The following is a 22,846-nucleotide window of genomic DNA, read 5'->3' as shown; positions in this document are numbered from 1 at the left end:
TTTCTTTCTCCAAAAGAAAATATTTTGTTGGTTTTCTATTAACATTTATTAGACAATTTTATCGCCTTCTTGATACCATTGCAACACCTTGATTCTTAACTTTTTCAGCCATTCTGTCACTTCCGTGTTGCATGACCCAATTTGGACATAGCTTTATCCGTTTTCACAGACGAGCTAACGTTTAAACTTACAGTTGACTCAGTGAATGCACAGTAGGGTCCTGTGGTTGCAAAGCTAGCCAAAAGCATGACCACTCCAGCACCGTGCTTGCTTGCTTGACAGTTGGCATGAGGTGTTTGGGCTGATGTTAGTTGTCACCATGAATCTTTTACAGTAGTTTTCAAACCCTTCAATCAGCAATATAACATTAAAATATAGCAACACAAACAATAAAATAAACATAAATATAATCTTACATAATTAGTGACAAAAAGCAACACACAAAGATTTTACAGATATAGATTCTTCTTTATTTGAGTGTCTTTCCATCACTGTGTCCAGTTCTTGCAGCAGTTACATGTGTTTTTGTGGAATGACTGACTGGCTCAAGATATTTAATTTTTTTTTTTTTTTTCTGATTATGACCCCGTGGCTGGATCCAGCAATATAGAAGAACAAATCAACTTTGAGGTTTCACCATTTTGTTTCTACATACAAACTGTACATATATACTTTTACACACGTCATCAACATGTGGAACAAAAAAAAAATCCTATCAAACTGTGATACCCAGCTCAGACGGCATGCTAAATGCAAGTACTGATTCAGTACATGAACATACGCTACATACGCACGCGCACGACACACGTGCATACAAACAGGACACATACGCGCTCTTTTTTTGTCTCTTTACACTCAATAACACATTTTATATAAACGCACCTAAGCTGAGGTTTTTTTAATGGATTTCTTTTGCTTCTTTTTTTAATCCTCCTCTTTCTCGAGCATATTCACGTGCACACATTCACACACATATAAACACACTGAATTAGAGCAACATGCGGCCGACAGTTAACACTGCAGGACTGAGCCTGTGACCCACTGTACAGACTCTCCTCCTTTTTTGTTTACTTTCTTTCTTTTGCCATTTACCTGAAACAGCATCATTACAATGTTCCATTAATGTGGAGAACACGACTGAAATCAAAAACAAAAAAAAGAAGCAGCCTATAGCAGCAGTGTCATGAAAGTCATGTGTACAAAAAAAAATGATATATATGAGATTGACAGCACAATGTAACGCAGATGAACAACGTGAGAGTCCAGGGAGAACGCAAAACTGCAAACAAATGTTTTTAAATTGCAGTATGTATAAAAATATATTTACTGTGTTGTCTATTTCCCCATTTTTGACGAGGAGACAGGCAGAAAATAACAGATCCTTCATGTCCTTCGCAGGGAAAATGGTTTCTGAGCGATAACTACAAGCTCGCAAGTAATAAAAATGGAATAAACTTCAGACACAATACTATGATTAACGTCTTTTTTCCCTTCCCCAGTAGCTGCACTCTGGAAAAAAAAAAAAAGCATACGAAGACAACTTCCACCCTTGAAATATTTGGTCTTTTGGAGGAGCGTAGCTGTGTTAGACAAGTGCGCTTGTGTCCGGAAGATTGCCTTGAAGAGAGGGGGAAAGAACAATATCACAACAGAGCCTTGTAGCTCTGTGTAAAGCTGTTGCTCTGCTTCTTCTCCTACATATGCAGCTGTGCAAGAAGCATGTAGCAAGACATTGGTGAAGGACAGCATTTGTGATCAAGTGAAGCTTCTCTTGCATTTGTGTCTGATAAGAGAACAAAAATGTAGAAGGACTCTGCACTCCTTTTCTTTTCTTCTTCTTCTTTTTTCTTTAGCAGACTTGTACACGGACTTGCTGCTTTCTTCTTCATCCCCTGAATTCAAGTACATAAAGTTCCTTTAGGGCCCATCCAGTCAGATTTGTTGGATTTCTCCTGCACAGCAGACAGTGTCCTTCTTGCATGTCACACAGAGTAACTAGACTGGTGTGTAGTAAGGGTGGGACTTGCCAATGACAACGTGTTTCTTTGCCTTTCTCATCACTCTGTTACAAACAAATCCTTGCGTCGTCCCTCAGCTCATCCTGCAGGCCGTGCTGATGCAGGGACTTATTCGTACTCCAGGAACTGTTTGTGGTAAAACAGAAGGTACCTGAGGAGATGAAAGCACCACGAGGTCAGTCAGCAGCAGAAACACAAAAGCAAAAATGTGTCTCAAGCTCTTTGACGTTCTCACCCTTCACTATCCAGGACATCCTTGATGCTAGCCTTGGTGATAATTGCATCGTCACATTTGAACCACTGGTCCTTGTGCTGTCGGATGAAAGTGGTGTAATGACCGCTCTCTAGCGTCCCCTGGTGGTTCACCACTGCAAACAAGCTGTACCTGCGACAGGAAGAGAGCAGAACAAGCTGCAGTTTGGCTTTTACTCAGTTCATAATGACTTCCTGCTCTGCTCCCAGGCTGTGGAACTCTCTGCCCCCTGAAATAAGAAATATTGGTTCTCTCCCCCAGTTTAAATCCCAACTCAAAACTCATCTGTTCAAATCTGCATATTCACTGTGAATCCACTGTTTGTTTATTTTATCTTGTGCTTTTATTTTATTGTTCTTATTCTGCCATTGTTTTACTAAGTGTTTTATCCTATTGTAAAGTGTCCTTGGGTGACTTGAAAGGCGCTCATAAATAAAATTTATTATTATTATTATTCCTTCCTACACACCATTTTCTTCAGCTGTTTTGTGAGTTTAGCCAGGACTACAACAGTGACTGCACAAACAAATTCATCTCGCTCTCACGTGATTAGAAATGTGCTCTCAATATTCATCAAGCTTCCTTTTCCTGTTGTTCAAAAAAAATTCAGGTTTCACTTATAACTGGCTGGGAGAAAGCTAAAGCCTGCCTGTGGTGTTTTTTAGGACAGCAGCAGCATCAGCGTGTCGTTCTGTAGCTGCTGATTACCACATTACCAATTTTCCTCGACTATCCCAATATTTTGATCATTCACTGGAGGTAATGCTCTTCCTGTTTACTGGGACATTATACAATTATTGATTCAGTATGTTGTGCCTGGATCACTAAAAGTTATTGTTCCCAGTTCACCATGTTTTTGTACAAGGACTGTTATTATACTGCAGCATTGTAAATGGCTTTTCCAGACACTGGAAGCTAACAGATAATCAGCTTAGCTGTTATGACAGGTAGTTTTGCAAATTCATAATTCCTACTTTGTTGGGCTAATTTCCATGCAAACAAATGAGGTAGTGGATTCTACCCAGTGAAATGAATGTAGCTGTGAGACCAGTGACAAGAAGAAGCAGTCAAGCAGACAGTTTGTGATGATTAAAAACAGCACATTTCTATAAACATGTGCTTCATGAAGCCCTGCTGCACCTGTCAGGTGTGTTTCCACGAGGCTCACTGTGTCAGGTGACAGAAGGATGAGAATATACGTTTGGTCCTTTTGGATTATTGTGGAATCGATGCTGCAAACGTGTCGCTTTGCTTACTTGTTGTCGTTGTTGAAGGGATCCACGGTCTGCTGGTACTGCCCATTCATCCGGCTTTCTTTACTGAAACACGCGGCAGAGACTCAGTAACGACATACCAACTGTTGTTCTTTCAAGCAGAATAGTTTCCTCGGATGTATTACACAAATTAACATTCACTGCAAAAGCGACTGTGACTGCTCAAAGAAATGAAAAGAACACTTTTCGATCAGATTATAGCATCAAGCCAGTGAAATATCTGGTCAGTTAAGTAGCAGAGGACATTGTTATTCAGTGTCAGCTGCTTTGTTGTTAATAAAATTAATGAAAGATCCACTTGAGTCCCCAAAACAAAAATAGTTCTACAGGCCTCTCACATTTTTTCTGGCTTGTTTTTTCCCCCCACTAGTTTTGGCTCGGATCAGTGTCACTATTGAGAGCACGAGGCGATACCTGGACCCTAAACAGGTTGCACAGGTATTTAAACATCAATATGTGCTGTTGCCAGAAGGTTTGCGGTGTCTTCCGGCACAGTCTCAGGAGCATGGAGGAGATTCCAGGAAGCAGGCAGTTACTGTAGGAGAGCTCGACAGTGCTGTAGAGCAGCGTTTCCCAACCTTTTGGAACCACGGCACATATTTCACATTTTTGTCTAATGTCAAAAAAGTTTTCTCCAGGACAGAGGTCAGCATGACTATTATGTAACTTCTTCTATTTTACTGGCAGTTGGCAACTTAGAGTACGAAGTGGAAGAGAATAGAAGAGAATGTAATCGTTCTGCTCGTTACTCAAGCCGCTGAGACTACTAATCAGGTGGAACCAGATAATCTTCCACGGCACACCTGATCATTTCTAATGGCACACAGTGGTTGGGAAACTGCTGTAGAAGGTCCTTAACCCATTAGCAAGTCCGGTATCTGCTCCTTTTGTGGAAGGAGGAACAGGATGAGCACCTGCCAGAGCTCCAGCAGGACACTGGTGTGAATGTCTCTGACCAAACAGACTTCATGAAGGTGGCCTGAGTTCCCGACTGCCTGGCACTGTGGATCCTGACTGGCATTTGCCTCATAATACCAAAACTGGCAGGTCCACCACTGATGCTCTGTGCTTTTCACAGATGAGAGCAGGTTCCCTCTGAACACGTTACAGACGTGAAAGAGTATGGAGACTCAGACCCTACCCTGGTACAGTGGGTCCTGGGTTCCTCCTGATTTTGGGGGTTTCTTTGAATTCACCCCATTGTAGGTTGATAATTTTCATTTCCATCAAGTGATGTGGTATCCTTTAGTTCCCAGCACACACACCAGTACAGATATCGAGCATGATTTTTTCCCCCACAATGAGATCTGATGTGTTTTCAAAGTGTTCTTTTCATTTTTTTGAGTGTTATATACAGTACACATACACGTTTGCACAGTAAGGATGTAAACATATTTAGATATGAGCACATAGTAATGTACTCTGAAATAAAACACGGCCACCATATTTTTCCAGCTGACTGATGAGTTAGGAAATGCAGGCGTCATCCAGACTCTGCTGCAATGATCAGTCTTTACGGTTGTGCTCATTAATGCCAAAAATCAGTTTATGACCAAAAATCTATTTTTAAAAAAAGAAAAGACACTGGACGCACACAAGTCCATATAAACACAGTTGTTACTGTGATTGAGGCCTAGCATGCACACAGCAGCTTCTAGTTTTTATGCACCTTACTGGGTTTTCTTTGACAGCTTCCACCCTTCTTTTAGATTGTGCTCACCTAGAGGCCATGAACGGGGTCATGTCCAGCTCCAGAGGAAAGGAGACATAAGTAGTGATCTTCCGCCGCAGTTTGGCCGAATGCTCAAACCTCTGCGAGCACACGCACATATCCACGAGTTAGAACAGGTAATAAATATCCCCCTTCATTAGCCGTCAAATGTAACCTCTCTTACTTTGAGGTGAAAGCACGCCACGATGGGCAGCTTCTTCATCGTCAGTTGCTTGGTAGACTCCTGGTAACTATGGCAGCCGCTGCACTTGATCTTTGCGCTGCTCCCGAGGTGTTCTGGTCTGGTGAACCTGGACAACAGAGGGTGAGATTTGGTACCAGGGACTTGTGCTGCTGCTTCCCCTGTCAGGAAGGGTAGGAACAGTTTTATGTGACGCTCATGATGATTCTGGGATGAGGCTAAAGGGTGGGTCTCTGAGTTTGCAGAGCATGTAGGATTGTTCTGATTAAAACGCTGAAATTATTCTTTTCATTTTACAACCACAAAACAGACAAAAACTCCCCACCTGTTTATCTTTTAATGCTGATGACTACAGCTCAATCCTGACGTTTCAGATCATGTCTCTCTGATCTATTCTTCATATGCGAGTTACCTGCGCAGACAGTCCGTCAGTGCTGTGGCTCCAGTGGTGTGACTCTCTCCGTTAAGTGCTGATCCATCTCCTCCGGGGCTGAGGGGCCAGAATGGTGTGGAAGAGCCTGGCAGGTCCAGGCTGATGTCCCAAAATGGGTCTATAGTTGTTGAAACACCACTGGGAACCAAACAGATGCCAGGATGTCACGTGACACGGTCAAGTGTTACTCTTGAGAAGTCACAGCTCAAAATAATCATTATCATACCCAATGTACAATGATCCAGAAATGGTAAAACAGAACCATTTTACCTCCGAGTCATTTTATGACCAGCTATGAGAACGGGATGAACCCAGAATCTCACTTTCTTCCCCTTCTTTATTAGAAACATCAGCACAAGCTCATTATCACTTCATGTCAACTCATTTTTTTCACAGTTTGCTTTAAAGGATCATTTATTTTCTTGCAAAAATACAGGAGGTGCAAACAGCAGGTGGGCGGAGCCACTGTTACTGACAACCATATTAAGGTTATCTGTTCTTATTGACATCACACAGAGAAAAGGGTTATGAATTTTAAAAAAGGCTTTAACTCACATGAACACTATTTATGTGTAAATATGCAGTTTAAAAAAAAAAACAGTTGACTGGAAAAAGTACACCACTGTGTTGAAAGGAGGTGAATTTAAGATAAAAATAAAGCAACATTCAAACAAATGAAAGCCAAAGAATTCCACTGGTGGTCTATTTATCAGTTTTTTGCAGCTGAACATTAATTGGTAACACTGTGTGTTCATTCTTAAGGACATAAAGCAGATCCTACTGGTTCGTGGTATATTTGTGACTGTGTTTGTATCTTCAGTCATTTGGAACAGCTGGATTATAACGCAGCAGTTTGTTGCTCAGAGCTGCAACACAAACACAAACACTGCTCAGTTAATATCCATTTTCCAAACTGCACCCCCGTTATCTCTCTAACAGCTCCACTAAATCATCTATTGTTCTGCCTACTTTCTCTGTAATGCATAGTGTTCTTGTTAAGCCAAGGGCCATAGCACAATTACAAGATGTATCACTGCAGCGCCGGCTTTCTGTCAAATTTAGCTCCATCTCTTTGCTCTAATAATTCCACTTCCTGGTGCCATGAATCTCCACAAAGCCGCCAGTGTCATCAGAACAAGGGCTCTTTCAAAGCCATGTCACTGGTTCTGACATGAGCTTTAATCAAATTTGATGGCTGTTTAAGATGACTGCTACACCCAGGACCTCCGCTGCACTCTAGCCTAATCCAGCAGTCTTCCTCACCATGAAGATGAAAGCTCTGAATAGTGTCGCTGACTGGCAACAGTCTGGTTATGGTTGGTCAAAGCAGAAATTTCTGACTTTCTCCAGAGCTGCCACAAAAAGAAAAAGAGGACCGCATTCCTCTACAGCATCTTTTAGTTAGTCAAATTTTATAGGGATGGATTTAAAATGGCAAAAGGCTTCCACTTTAGTGGCTGCAGGATCTCATCTCTGATCTTTTCAGATGTGGTCCTGTTGACTTGGTCAGGTGATGGCCAGCTCACACTGGAGTGGGAAGCAGTGGGAATGAGAATCAGCAACTTCAAGTCTGAGGCCATAGTCCTAAGCTGGAAAAGGATCTCGTGGCCACTCCGGGTCAGGGGTAAGTTGCGCCCCATGCGGAGGCGATTAGGTATCTCAAGGTCTTGTTCACGAGTAATGGGGAGAGGGAAGCAGGAGACTGACAGACAGACTGGAGATGTCTGGAGTAGAACTGCCACTTACAACATCTAAAGGAGCCAGTTAAGGTGGTTTAGACATCTTGCAAGGATGCCTCCTGGGTGAGGTGTCCTGGGCATGCACTACAGGGGACACAGGGCAGACCCAGGAGTGATTACAACTACACCAGCCCACCTGGAAAAACCCAGGTGTTCTCCTGGATAAGCTGCAGGGAGGTTAGGCATTCTCTGCTCAGGCAGCTGCCTCTGTGACCCGGCCCCAGATAAGTGGAAGAAAACGGATGGATGGAATCACAAAATTGTGGCTCACTGTATTTACTGCTGATTTCTTTTTTCCACTGGAGAGGCACCAGCTGTGTTCCTCAGCTAAGCATGACTTGATAATAAGCTTAAAACTTCTTCTGACAGTAACAAACAAACTGCTACACTTAGTGCAGTGACCCAGAAATGCCGCTGCCTGGGTTCAAGTCTGACCCGTGGCCTCTGCAGCGTGTCCCCTGCTCTCTCCCGTCTACTCGTCACTTCAGCCACGCCAAATAAAGGCAAAAATGCCCCAGTGTGTGAAAATATCTCTTATATGGAAATAGGAGCTAATCACATAACAGATCAGTTTAAAAAATAAATAAATAAAAAAGGCGGGCTAGTCCACTCAGAGCTTCAACAGCCTCCACAAACCACCAGGTGGAGCTAGAGATCAACTTTACATGCCATGAAAGGCTGTTCCTGTTGCTGCAGTGTAGCAGTTCACCAAGTGTGTGATTGATGGTGCAGTATGTGAATGATAGAGGAGAACGGAGGCATTAGGGAGGGAGGGGGAGGAGGGTCACCTCGAGGCAGGCCATTAGACATTCTCATGCAGACAAGTGAGGCCTGTTTGGTGGCTGTTTTGTGTCTTCATGATGGAACTGTACACTTTAATCTCTTTATACAGACTCTAGTGAGGCATCAGTAGAGTTTTAAGTTGTTTTTTTCCCTGCACACAAACTTACATTCTCACAGACACACACACACTTACTGGCAGGCTTGACAGGTGACGTCAGACTGCAGGCCCCCTGTGAAGATTTGGTCAATGATGCAGTTACAGTGGTTCGGGTTGTTTGCCTTCTTCCCATTGTCATCTGTAGGGACACGAAGAAAACACACACACACACACACACACACACACACACACACACACACACACACACACACACACACACACACACACACACACACACACACACACACACACACACACACACCAAAAACATTAAAGCACACTGTCACTAAAAGCCTTACTGTGTAACTTCACAAATCCCCACTGTGCTTATAAACTGACAAGAGATCCAAAAGAATCAATACTGCCTCTCATGTGTTTTCAGCCTCTTAACTCTCCGTGTCAAACATGTCTGACTGAAAGTCACATGTCTCAGCTTTGATGGTCGTCTCAGCTTGTTTATGATATCGTCTCTGTGCGTCTGACCTTTGCAGTGTCTGTGCAGGACGTCCAGCGCTGCGATGAGGAACTCGTGGGCATCCTGCTGCTCGTAGCCAGCCAGGTGACGGGCGTGGGTCCACACGAGGTGGAGGAGGCGGAACGGGATGTGAGGTGAGCGGTGGCCTGAGTAGAACTGCGGTAAGGGGGTGGGAGGAGTTTGTGTTTTCAAATGACACTTTCTGAATCATCGCCTTGTCCTCTCTAAACTACTAAAATAAAATCAAAGACGCAGTACCTCCTGGAACAGTTGCGACATCTCGCACACCAAGCAGGAGTTGCTCTGCATCTCGCATTTGTGCCGGTCCGAGAGGAAGAAGTCTCGCAGCAGTGGGGTGTGTGTCAGCGCCTGGACGATGCAGTTCATAAAACACGTGTTGCCCAGATTTATCAGCCCGCGCAGGCCTGCGGGTGGAAGAGGGACAGCAAAGGAAAACAGACATAAACGCAGTTCAAGGAAACAAAAGTGTGTGGACAGGATAAACAGAAAAAGAGGCTTCGTGGCTGCTGCAGTGTGGCAGCTAGGCTGCAATGCTGTTATAGACACACACACACACACACACACACACACACACACACACACACACACACACACACACACACACACACACACACGTCTCTAAGGCACTAGTGGACTGCATACAGGGGAAACCATTGCCTGATTAAAGCAGAACCAACCACATATATTAAAAAACACAAAAGAGGTGGGAGAGGGAGAGAGAAAGGAGGAGGAAGGAGAAAAGGTGGAAGGAAAGACAGGAAGCAGAAAAGAAAGAAGGCTGTAGTGTTTTTCATGGATGAGCAGCCAGCCCTGTAATTCCCCTCGTCTTAGACAGAGCCAGGGATGTTGCTGGCGCTGGAGCACGTCCCTGCAGGCTGCTGCAAGGTGTTAAACGTATGCCAGCTCTCCTCACTCCGACATACTGAAGGTCCCACCACTGCCTCACTCCAATATTCATCATCACTACAACAAATAATATCTCCTCTCTGCATCACCCTGTGCCTGTGACTGGTAGCTTTTCATATTATTAAAGGAATGGGTAAAGCAGAAAGTTAGCTCTGCAATTAGCACACGGGCCAGCTGCCATCACACAGGCTTTGCAGTAAGAAGCTGGCAGGTTAAAGAGCGGCTGATGTCCAAAGTGTGTCAGACATTCTCACAAGATCCGGGCTGCAGAGTACGTGTGAAAACATGATGGATGATGGTGTTGCTTCATCTTTGATGTGATGTCAATGTGCGTGTGTGAGAGAGAGAGAGAGAGACTAACCAATTGTACAGTTGGAGGTGATCCTCCTTCTTTTGGGGTTGTGACGCAGCAGCTCCAGCTCCCTCTTCGTCGGCTCCCACGTCGAGTACTTTTCCCCGATACCTGGAACACATTTACACGGACACACAAACCTGTGTAGCCTGAACCATGAAATAATAATTTTGAAACTGGCGTGGTTACTGAAGCTTCTTACAAATGAGAAAGAAAGACATTAAATATGCATTTGCATATATCAGTTAAAATTTCTATCATTTTTGCTACTTTCTGCATTTTTGTGTTGTCTATTTGGGTTTTTCGGGGGGGAAAATAAATAAAAATCACACTGATTAATTCTCAAACACTCACAAAATACACTTGCCGTTAAAGGTTGAAGACTTGAATCTTTCTGTTCAAGCTTAGAGGGCTGCCATAAACACATTTGACCACTGCTACATATGCATGAACCCACTGCGGCTGCTCTATAAAAATCCACATTTACAGAGGATTAGAAACAATGTTGCAATACAGCATTATCATTCATATGAATATTAGCACATCAAAACTGAACTCTATAAAAACTTTTAACTGCAAAATGCTAATTTATATCTAACCAGGTTAATAAGCTGGATAATGAAGACCAGGAGTTTAAAGAATTTGCAGCGCAGTGTGGATTTTAATATTGCATATGCGCTGCCATCTCAAAATGCAGTGATTGAGCACAGAAGTGCCATTGCTTGGTGAGCTCTGGTGTAGAAATGTCCCACTGAGGTCAAAGTCACTTGGTGCGTTGTTTAAAGTTGCTGTACCTTGCATCTTCCAGGCCTTCCTTTGTTCCTCTTTGGCGATCTGTTCCATCTCTTTGTCGTAAATGTAGTCTTGGCACATAAAGCAGTAAATTCCCCCGTACAGCAGGTCGATAGCTGGACAGACACAAAGAAAAGAAGAAGACGGCATTTTATTCAAATGCAGGGACACTCACGAGACTGTAAAGGGTTGCGTGTTGCTGCAAACTGTGTAAAAGGCTAACTGCTTCACCTCTCAGTTTTATTCTATTTATGTCACGCTGCGACGGCAGGCAGCAGGGTTCATCTGCTGACAGATCAGCCATGTGTTCACAGCAGCCAGAAACGATAGAGAGAGCAATGGGAAGTCAAAAGGTGAGGACGCCGCCTTTCTGGGTAATTTCCCACCATCGCAGACTCACTTAAATGCTCACTCACGGCCCAAAACAGTGCTTCCACTCCGTCTTACCTCTCTCTCCTCACCTGCTCTGTACCCTGCGGCAACCTGTTTGCTGTTGCCATAACAACCTGCCTGACGGCCTCTCTCTTGGCTGTCATCTTCTGCAGGTACAGAGGAAAGAATGGAGGGAGGTGAGGAAAAGCAAAGGCAAATATGAAAGTGAAGGAAGAAAATTTGACAGACTGAAGGGGGGGGTGGGGTTGTAACGGTGCCAAGTGAAATTAAATGAAATCCTTGAACAATTCGGAATATCGAAAGGGTCATCGGGTAACCATGGGAACAAGAAGAGGGCAGAAAGAGAAGAGGACAGTGGTGAGAGAGCGGGAGGAGTCCGACATGAGGAGGCAAAGAGAACGGTGGACGTCCGTAAAATGAGCAGATGAAAGAGATGCAAAGGCAAAACAGGAGGTGGAACAGAAAGAAGGAGGGTGAGGAGGAGGGGCCGGGTTTAATGGAGGCTAATTCCACAGGGTGTATTAAAAACGACTTAATTACCTCCTCATCAGCCTGCTGAGAGCGTCACTCACACACACACACACACACACACACACACACACACACACACACACACACACACACACACACACAGACACCCCCCCCCCCCCCCGCAGGGGGTCTTCCTGAGCCAAGTGATAAAGCAAAGCAGGCTTGATAAAAACCAGAGCACAGATTCTCCAACATCTGCCAAATCCAGCCTTTTGTCAGCGACACCCTCGGTGCCTCTGCTACGGCGGCGCTCTCCTGCACAACGCTGCAGTGTAACGCACTCCACTTGCAGCTCAAAACAGCCGTAATTCCATTATGTGGAGAATAAAAAATGAAAGACACTGGGTGTCGAGCTGGCGTCGCCGCTTTCACACTAACAGGATGATGCCTTTTGGTGCAGATAATACGCCGTTTACAGTGTAATTAAATGTTGCCCCTTTTTTAATGCTTTCGGTAATATCAAAGGCAATAAAAAGGTTGTACAAATGTCTGTGTGATCGACTCTAGCAACACAATAATCCCGAGTCTCAAAGCTTTGTGCTCCTCCATAGTTTTGTCATTTAGCACAGCCTATTTTTGCTGGAGTGAGACGATTAATTGATGTCAACTGTGTAAGTGTCAGAGAGCAGCAGATCAAGATGGATTTCCAGTCTAGAAAAAACATTATTTAACCAGTAAAACTAGCAGGAGGCATCTTGGATCCTACAGCTTGAGGCAGGTTATGTTTTAAGACTTTTCTTAGCCAAACTATTTGGTATTGGTTGAGCCATTTAAACAAATGTGGATTGTTAGCATCCAAATCTGCTAATCTACCACCTAGTAGGCAGCATGTCTGCTGTGAGCATCTAGCTACAAAACTAGATATGAGCAGTTATTTTCTGTTGTTTTGAACTGATGTTAACAATTATGGGCAGCACAGTGAAGGTCTTGGGTTTGAATCCACTGGTTACTGAGGTCTCTCTCTGTGGAATTTGCATGAGTTGGATAAGCAGAATAAAAAGGATGGATGTCAGCAATTATCCTGATTCTAACATGAACAATGACAGCAGACATTACGCTGCTTTCCAAGCTCATTTTAACACTCTTGATAAAATGATCAAAGACATTTTCATAACAATGAATAGCGTCTTTTTAGATGACAGCACCCAGTGCTTTTTAAGACTTGTTAAGGATATTCAGGAACTATGATCCCGATGATGTGGTTGCACTGCTGTGCTAGTCAAGTAACCATTTGAAAAAACACCAACCTTCCTTGTGCAACACAACTGTTCAATACTCATGATGACACAACTTACAAAAAAATCTGCACACCTGCGATGAAAGTTACACTCCCTCAGCTTTAATAGTACACTGCTAACACCAGGTCCAGTGCTAGCATGCTCAGTGTGAATGTGTACATAATGCACTGTGTTTCAGTCTTTTGTGATGTTTTTATGGAGCATGTACTTGTCACTAGCTGAGATCACTACTTCCATAGAGTACAGAATCACTTCTGATCACTCAAACTTCTCATTTGTCATTTGCTTTAGAAACAACTTCATTAAGCCCAAATTCAAATACATGAGTCCTGAATAAGTTATATTACACCCCTGTGTAACCCAGTAAACAGCATCACAATGCTATGAACCCTGTGTGCAGGGTTATGGTGCACAAAAAAGGCTCAACATGACGTCTAGCCTTCATGCACTTGTTCTAACAGATGACGGACCCTCGTGGGAGTCTGCGAGTTTGTGAGTGTCAGAGAGCTGGTGAAGAATCAACGTAGAAATAGACTGAATCAGTAACATGTGGTGTAAATGTTTCTGGGTTTAATAACTTGGGGTTTATTATTTAACTGGGGAAGGCACGTTTTCCCCTTTCTTATTATCATTTTTAGATAAATGTCACAGTCGGCGCTCGCATGATATTCCTCAGTCCACTGGGTTTAAATGAAGGCTCTGATCGTTAGTTACCCATTGCCATGGTGACTCTTGGTATCAGAGCTCCATCGACGATGCCGTTCTTTCATTACTCTGAGTGACTAAACAAACTCTGATCATCCTTTCTGGAACTCAGAGTTTGTTAAATCTGATTTCTGGAACAGGGCCCCAATCGCCACTTAACTCAAGCACCAATGGGAGTTTCAGAACATATCAAACTTTCACAGAAAGTCTCAGGCCTGCTGCAAGACACATAGTTCAGGGAGGAAGGATAGTGTACTCAGTGGTGTTTCTTTTTATTTTTCACCCAATTAGATGTGAATAGCAGCGATTTCTGCACACAGCAGAATTCTTTAGCAGCTGTTTATACTATCTGAGTATATGAGTTCAGGTACTACCAGCAGCTTTCTCAATATATTGATATTGACAGTTTGGGCAATATCATTGACCAAATTGCTAAATTTTTGAGCAATGTTTTGATTATCACAGGCTGTGTTCCCCAGTGGGAGTCGAAGCACTGGGCGAAAACAACCAACTGTTCACCAAACACCCACGTCTTTCTTCAGATCTGGAGCTGTCCAGATCGCGTCTGTTTCCTGTAAATATATAACTCATTGAACTGAAATACAACAATTTCCCGTTTTCTTACTGTGTGTGCCCAGGCCAACTAAGCAGCCTCCGTGCGAGCTGTGGTGAGAAATACAGCGCGCTTGCTTTGGCTCCTCAAAATAAAAGCCTGCTCAGTCATTTTAAAAGGAGAAAAATATACAGATTATCACTGAAAACAATGGCTCGTGATATTTTGTGTTACCTTCACTGACCTGCAATATTAATCCTGTCTACAACAAGGCTGAGAGAGATCTCATTGTTCTTGCTTATAAATACCCACACCGCTGAATGATTGCAGGGATTTTGAGAGAGGCTTTGGAGAGCAGGGAGGTGTACCCAATAAAATGGAAATGTGCTTAATTTTAAATCAGCCACCAAGACAGACCTCAGTGCCCATTCATTAGCAAGTTCAATACTGCATGCTTTCCCTCTAATAGGCTGCGTGAGGCCAAAATACACAGGTGACTTTCCAAAGCCCCTTGAGATGAAGTCTTTTAGGCAGTATTGCATTTATGTTGCACTCGCTTGCGTAACAGCTCACACCCCTGTGGCTCCGAATGCCTCACAAAAACCACAGATGCGTCACAGCTGAAATAAAAGCATTAATATAAGAAGGCCAAAGCTGCTTATAAATATAGTCTCAAACACACAAATGCATGGTGTTTACAATGCAGTGGCACTAGCCTATACCTCCATTAGCCGCTGGCTGTATAATTAGCCCCGATGGTGTTGTGCTGGGGTGTGCATATCGTCCATGTTTGTTACAATGAGGAAGCTTAGTATGGGACCGTGAGTTTGTGTGTGTCATACCTAGGTTATGCCTTTTGCTCTTGGCATGTTCGTGGATGTGTTTTTTGGCAAAGCAGGCGAAGAAGACGCAGTAGAGGCAGGAGTGGAGTCTGTTGAGGTGGGCGCCGCACATGTGGCAGATACATGACTTGGCCTGAAAGAGACGGGGGAGGGGTGGTGGGCGGGAGGAGGAACAGCAGGGAGAGAGGGAGACAGAAATAGAGAGAGAGAGATGAAACGATTGTATGAATCTTCTCAAACTTGTACTCCACACAAATCATAAAAATTGAAACAGCTTCAAGGATGAATCTTTGTAGAACCCATGACATAACCTACGTAAGTGGCCGATCTCATTTATGTGTGTTACATGTTAATCATCTTGTGGATGAGTCCCTGTGTTTTACATGCTGATAGAAAAAAAATGAATTGCTGGGACTTTTCCCCCACCTGGGTCTCCACTCTTTGTGGTGGTCAGTTGTTTACGGGTGTAAACATATTACTCCTCTGTGCCTTCCCTCACATCCAGTCTGACAGTTTCTGCAATCTCCCTCCAAGAATTTGTTACATTTGTGACTCCTTATATTGCTGCTATGATGATTATTCATTGTCCTGAGATGATGATTGTTACTTTCTAAAACTTCAAAAACTTGATGGAGCTGAACTGGCCAATCACGATACTTGTGGGCTGCGCCAACCCGTGTAGCTACATTTTTCGTGAAGTGCATGCCGGGTTACGGCGTAGGGTTCAGATGGGTTTGCAGTTATGCCGTAGGTTACAATGCAGATTTCCCGTAACTATGGCAATTTTGCTTTTAGCGCACCGCATGTTGAAAATTTCAGTGACAAAATAAAAGCATGTGTTTATATATTTGTTTGTTACAGATGTGCTCAGATCAAAACCTGAAATCTCTTATTTACAAAAGCATTCACATTTTTTGCTTTACGCTGCACTACGAGACAGACCTTGAATTTCCTGGAGTCCACCCGTTGCCACTTGAACACATCAGAAAGAACATAGAAACATGAATATGCTTCAGCCTCTGTAGCTCAAACAATGGATACAAACAAACAAAACCATCCAAAACCATCCCCACAAGCAGATTTGCATAGTATCCATGAGAGAGGTCTAATTGTAAACTGCAAAATCCTGCTAACTAACCACAGAGAGAGTGAAACTTGAAAGAGGGTGATGCAATACCGAAACAGAGGCATCTTAATGGCTGACTTTTCTCCATTTTTACACTTTTCATAGTTTCATTACGACTCAGCAAGCACTTGGTGAGTGTTTGTAAACAAGTCAGCATTTTCCATGCAAGCTATGGACAACTGTGGGAATCTGCGAGTGGCAAAAAGGCAATCACAAAGAAATTTTTGGTGCAGCACTGTACAATGCTTTGCAACCAATTTACCTTGCAACCTCCAGCAACCACTTTTCCCTAGTGGGGTCGTCAACTAGTCTCTCAGCTAAGGGCCTAAGACTGCCTGGTCATTGCAAACAGAAAAACTGAACACCAAGTAGTGTGAGCAGCATCACTGTAAGACTTTATCTAAGACAAAACAACGAAAAGTCTTTAAGAGCTCATTTAAATGCACCACGTCATCGTGCCAAGGTCATCTACTGTACATGACGTCAAGCCTGGCATTTCTAAGCAGCTGCAGTGAACACATCAGTTTACACTTCTGGATGTCAAAAGCTATTTTTCCCATCTACTCTGTGTTTTCTATTAAGTAAATGGAACATTTCTCAAACACTGCTCAAAAACCTACAAGGCATTAATGTAGCTACAAAGCATGATGCATTCTGCTTTTTAATGCGATATGGCTTAAAGTACAGAATCAGGATAAAATTCACCTAAGCCTAAAATGCACCTCTTAAATATGAATTGTGTTTCTTATTCGTTATTTTCGGCAGTCATGGAAAGAAGAAAAGAAGGGCGGCGTGACTGTGGATGGAGGGTAGATAGCAACAGTTCAAAAGCATGCAGATGACAAGCTGGCATGCCAATGAGCTAGCATGAATATAAGGAGGTGGGAAGAAATGAGCAATGCCTAAGAAGAGGAGTGCAGGGAAAATAAGCAAAGACAGGAAAGACAGGAAAGAAAGGAAAGCGGGTAGAGAATGATATATGGGAGAGCATCAGACACAAAGACAAGAGGAGGAAATGTAGAAGAAAATTAGAGCTGGAATCATGAGACAGGTTGATATCAGTGGCATTTTATAGAAACTCTACCTTAGAGATCTAGACTGGTAAGCTAATATACATAAAATGGAAAGGCAGAGTGACAGTACAGTTTGGTGCCCAATTTAGAAGATGTACGGATTGTGGCAAATGATGCCGTCTTTACCTGACGTGTATGACCAAGAAGTCTAAAACCCTAAATTATCAATGTCAACAGAAGTAAAAAATAAATAAATAAAACAATACAACCAATATGAAGAGAAGTTAAAACTGCATGTAGATTTTATTTAAATGAAATTTTCACATTATAGGAAATAAACCTTTTTCTTCACAAAACTCAAAACTATTGTGTTCCTCCTCTATAATCAGGTTAGCTTAGCTTTGCATAAAGATCAGAAGAAACAACTAGAGTGGCTTTGCAAAAAGAAAAAAGGAGTAAACACTAACATCTCTAAAGGCAGAGATTCTCATGGCATCTGGCATCATATAGTTCATAGTGCTGTAGGTAAGCTAGCTGCCCGATTCTAGTTTATTTTACCATCGTTATCTCCTGTCACCTCCAACCAGACAGCTACCCCTCCCTGAGCCTGGTTCTGCTGGAGCTTTCATCCTGTTTAAAAGCCAGTTTTTCCTTCCCACTGTTGCCAAGCGCTTGCTGATATGCGGTCGTCTCATTGTTGGGAGTTTTCCCTCCATTATTGTGGGGGCTTTACCTTACAATACAGGTAACTGTAATTTGGCACTGTATGAATAAAACAGAATTGAATCAAAAAGTTGAACAATTTAAGCAAAGTTACAATATGTGTGAAACACATTCACAAGCCTCTTTATTAGACACAACTAAAATGCTTGTTATCGTTACCTAATTAGCCATTTGCTTGATAGCAACTCAGCGCTCTGAACATTTCTACATGCCTAAAGATGTCTCTCTGAAGTTGCTGAACAAAGCTTCAGAATGGGGAAGAAAGTAAGAAGTAGTAAGTAGCAGCCTTGGAGTTTTGTGCCGTTTCTATCCACATCTATCCAGATCAATATACATAGTTGTGTAGACTGACAACAGTCCCAGTGTGCAACTAAATTTAAAATACTGGCAGCGTTTGTACAGAACTTTACATCATTTGAAGTTGACTTATTAGACATTGTAGACAGTGTATGAAATCTAAGTGTATGAAATCTATTTAAACCACAGAGTACACACTGTGATCACACGGATGAGAGAGAGGTCACACAGTTACCTCCCACCCATTTCAGTTTACACTGTACAGCTAAGCAGTAGCTTCATAGTTGTTACCATAGGTTACCAACCTTGTCTTACTAAACGGATGAGGGTTCTGACAAATGTCACACATTTGCTTGATTCATGCAGTGTTTTTTGAGATCCATATTACCAAAATAAAAGCCTAAAACCCTCTAGATTAAAAACTTTTCATCTGGGCTTATTCCTCATTGAGTACCACCTCTGCTGTTCATGATTTAAAAACATGCTTCTCTTGTGAGTGTAAATGTGGGACACAGATACAAAAAAAAAAAAAAAAAAAAAAGACATTCTTATTCCAGTCACTCACTCACTCACTCACTCTCACACACACACACACACACACACACACACACACACACACACACCCCTCCTTGCAAAACTGCTCGGACAGCACATGAATTATGAAAATACCCATCAATATGCAACAATCTTTCGTCACTCATTCTTTTGGCTGTCATTGTTACAGTGTGCACGTCTGTTTAGCTAGTCCCCCAAGGACGCTGTATTCATGTAGGATTTGTGTCATCTTCTCTGCTCTACATCCCAAACTGTCAGTAAGAGCCTGAGCACATATACACTGCACAGTAGTTATGGTTTAGAACACTGTGTACTAAGAGGCCTTGTGGTTCTTCTAACACCCGAAGAACAGCCAAGCTCCAACTGTGTCATATTCCTCCAAATGCTGCAATGTCAGAGACGAGCTACCAGTAGGCGGGGAGAACTGGAAAGGGTAATGGGATGTAAAGTTGCTGGTTAGAAAAGTGTAAAGTGAGAAGATTATTACACTGTGCGCCCATGCAGCGACACCTGTCTCATTCATTTAGGGAAAAGTTGTGGTAGCCTGCCATCCCAAACAACAGACTGATATTTATTTATGAAGATTAATCAATTATTTCCTCCTTTGTCCCAGGCAAACTAAGAAATAACGGACCCGTTTTACAGTCATCACTCTATTTTGCAACATTTAGTCTTGCAGCATAAATATCAGCTGTGCCACTGAAAACACCCAGGTAAATCTGATTTGTTGATATGTCTGATACTAAGATTTGGTTGTTGTTGGAGTGTGTGCCCTTGAAACTAGTGGAAAGAGTAAATGTTCAACACAGAAAAAGCAAAACAAAGGGCTAAAAAAATGAAGCTGAACTTAAATTTAAAGCAACAGCTGTCACTGTCGTAATGGCAAATACTTTGTTGACCTTGTTTATTTTTGCCACCAGCTCCGGGTTTCATACTCAGAGGGCCTCTTTCACTTTAAATCTACTTTGTGTTGCAGTGGCACAAGCTAGGAGAAGACAGCCTTAGGAGGACAGAAAATATTGCTAAATCTGCTAAGCTCTGACGTTTAGTAGTGACTCACCAATTTTAAAACATGGTCTTATTTTATGGTCCCTTGAGCAGCCTATACTGGCTGTTAAAAAGGACTATGTCCTGGTCCTTATTGTCAATCCTGTGCTGTACTAATGGGTCTGCATTTTTCACAGTTCAAAATAATCCTTTTTTTTTTTTTTTAAATCTTACTGGGCCTAAGTGCAGCTGCTGAGTTCTTCCACTGTTTGAAATTATCCGTTTTAGTTCTCTATCCTCCCGCTCCCAAGCACACTGTTATTTGACTGGCTGCGCCTCATAAACAGATGAGCTGAAGAGTAGGTGGGCGGAGCTTCTGTGCTAACAACCAGAGCCGTGTGCCTGACCATATTAGGAATATCTGCTCTTACTGACATCATACAGACAAGTGTAGGGGAAAAAAAAACCTGCCTGAAGCCTCTGACACACAAGATCTACCAGAGGATATGCTGACCTCATTGTTTGAAACTTTGGCTATGTTTAATATACAGAAAATAAAATGTTAAATGTTTTATTACAATGTAAAAAGATCACATTAGGATTGCGGTGAGAAAATGCGCTTTTACTCTGCAGTAGACTGATAGAATTCAATGTTGGCGCAATTCAGATGAGATAAAACACTTGTGTGATTGTCAGTGAAGTGAGTCAAAGAACTGAGCCTTTGAATTCTAAAGGTGAACCAATACTCGGTATTCAATCTACATCTGAAGGTCAGTGGACTGTCTGATGTACACAGCGCTGAGGCTGACGCCAGAGGTAATGGACGACAGAGTGGCAAGCGGGTGATTAAGGAGTTGTATTTTTCACAGGTAACACTTTCAAGTGTTGCTGCTTGACTGTCAAAATGTATGCAATTTGTTTGCCATTGTTGTTTTGAATGGCCCTGGAATCACAATACTTGTCCTTTCCCTTTGTTGCATCCCTGCAGCAACCCAGTGTAGGTGCAGAGTGTGAGTAGCAAGCCAAAATACCTGGATACACCAATGCTTGCTGAATAACAATAATGTATGGATAAACTTTGCGGTTGAAATATTGTTCAGGGTCAAATTAAAGACTGTCTTGGACCTGAAACTAGACTGGAAAATCTAATCTATGACTGTCAACAGACTTCTCCAGCTGGATAAAAAGAAAACAAGTGCATGACAGGTGGAGCAGAACCCTGGTGTAACAGTTTCCCCATAAGAAGCATGTGTCTGATTGGAGAGGTGTCCCACATATTTCATGATAAGAAGGGATTTTGGCCCTCCAGGGGCACAGGAAGAGACCATACAGTACATATACCATCTGCATACGCACCATTTATTTCTGTATACATGTCTCCTGGACTTAAGCCAGTGCAGTATACACACAGATAATGCAAACACAACATGCTATATGTCTAAGTAATGGCATGATTATTAAAAAAAATAAACAAAGGAGAAGAAAAATAATATTTCCTCTTGCAGCGTAACTGAAGACACACATTCTGTTGCTTTACCTGTTAAACCTCGTTGATCCTGTAATGCTGAACAAACATGGCCATGCTGCATATCTGTTATCATAGGTTTATGAGGACAAGAGATATGAAGTACTTGGCTGATTTCAGAGCCATCAGTGCCCCAATAAGCGAGGAAACACCACCGTGTAACACTGGCCTGCGGTCTGCTGGTGGGAGGAAGTGGAGCCACAGCAGGCGCAGTGCCAGTGCAAACACATGCACATCATCAGCTTGCTGATCCATCATGCGGACTCTAGCTTTGATCTAAGCTAACGTTCAGCGGCGAGGGGGTTAACTGGGTGACATGCTAGTAGTTTGCATCAGTTTGAGGACACTGCAGCTGTGGTGAGGTGCTCAGAGTGGCATTTAAGCGCCACACTGAGACTAGAACAAGTCTCTGAGCTTGGATAGTATTTGGCTGAGGGGGAAAGCGGTACTTTGGCATTCACCGTCTGTTGTTGTGGAAGGGCGGAGAACTATCTACGCACACGACGGCAGCTCAGCACACAAACACACGCATACACGGTCGTACATCAAGGGTCCCTACTAAACACTCGTTACCTTGCGTTTTCTGGTCTCAGCTGAACCACTCCACACGAAACACTGATAAATGACCCTCAGGTTCTGCTTCCAGTTGTCCACTTTGAAGCCGTTGACATGGGGGCAGCCTGCGGGACTCATGGTAGTCACAGCATCCGGCTTCACTGTCCACTGAGCGACGAAACCTGTTCAAATCCCTCAAAGCAGACCCAGTCCAAGCGGGCTGACTGGCTAGCTCTGCCAGGGTTCGTTATCCACCAAGTGCTGCGTTCTGGCTAACTGGACATGTCCTGGTTGCAGTAGCAGAGACACGCGCAGTAGCAAGCATAAAGACGAATTTTACAATATACCTCTTTTGGAGATGTGTATCATTTATGTATTTAAATCCAGCTATACCGCTTTACATGTAGTTCTTCACAGTCGCTCAGTTACACGTTAGCAAGCTGGCTAAAGTTGGTTAGCATTGGAATTTCAAGTAGCTTACACGGCGAGTGTCGTTAAGACCCACCTCATTCATAGCGACGGACCAATCACGACCGAGTGCTGCATGTGATTGACATGTGCCAACTTTCGTTCAGAGGGTAAAGTCCTGCCTCTAAAAAGAAGGGCGCTTCGTCTTGATTGGTGGAATTCTCCAGCTAACCACATCCGCTTGCATACGTACGTTCATTGGCTGAAGCGAAAATTAGC

The 22,846-nt window shown here is 43.0% G+C and overlaps 1 protein-coding gene across 1 annotated transcript; it reads right to left on the bottom strand.

The window, feature by feature from the left end:
- Positions 1 to 447: 447 nt before the first annotated feature.
- On the bottom strand, positions 448 to 22,830 carry usp22 (ubiquitin specific peptidase 22). Its single transcript, XM_085415734.1, has 13 exons — positions 22,178 to 22,830; positions 15,379 to 15,511; positions 11,119 to 11,232; positions 10,334 to 10,435; positions 9,304 to 9,470; positions 9,054 to 9,201; positions 8,607 to 8,709; positions 5,871 to 6,029; positions 5,441 to 5,567; positions 5,266 to 5,357; positions 3,528 to 3,590; positions 2,254 to 2,403; positions 448 to 2,169 (listed from the first exon to the last, which is right to left on the bottom strand). Exons 1-13 carry the CDS (start codon positions 22,295 to 22,297, stop codon positions 2,127 to 2,129), a joined length of 1,521 nt encoding a protein of 506 aa, XP_085271860.1. The 5' UTR covers positions 22,298 to 22,830; the 3' UTR covers positions 448 to 2,126.
- Positions 22,831 to 22,846: the final 16 nt, after the last annotated feature.

Source organism: Rhamphochromis longiceps, linkage group LG8 (assembly GCF_057381845.1).
Source record: "Rhamphochromis longiceps isolate RC_006_pf linkage group LG8, R_longiceps_female_GT1.1, whole genome shotgun sequence".
Lineage (NCBI taxonomy): Eukaryota > Metazoa > Chordata > Actinopteri > Cichliformes > Cichlidae > Rhamphochromis > Rhamphochromis longiceps.
The sequence above is the reverse complement of the archived record's forward strand: the minus strand, read 5'-3'. Positions and strand labels throughout refer to the sequence as shown.

Excerpts from the sequence above, each read along its gene's own strand:
- usp22 (XM_085415734.1), bottom strand. The coding sequence starts at position 22,297 with ATGAGTCCCGCAGGCTGCCCCCATGTCAACGGCTTCAAAGTGGACAAC. Across the intron at positions 11,233-15,378 it reads GAGCAAAAGGCATAACCTAG|CTATCGACCTGCTGTACGGG; the intron begins GTATGACACACA and ends GTGTCTGTCCAG. Across the intron at positions 5,358-5,440 it reads TGGCGTGCTTTCACCTCAAA|AGGTTTGAGCATTCGGCCAA; the intron begins GTAAGAGAGGTT and ends GTGTGCTCGCAG.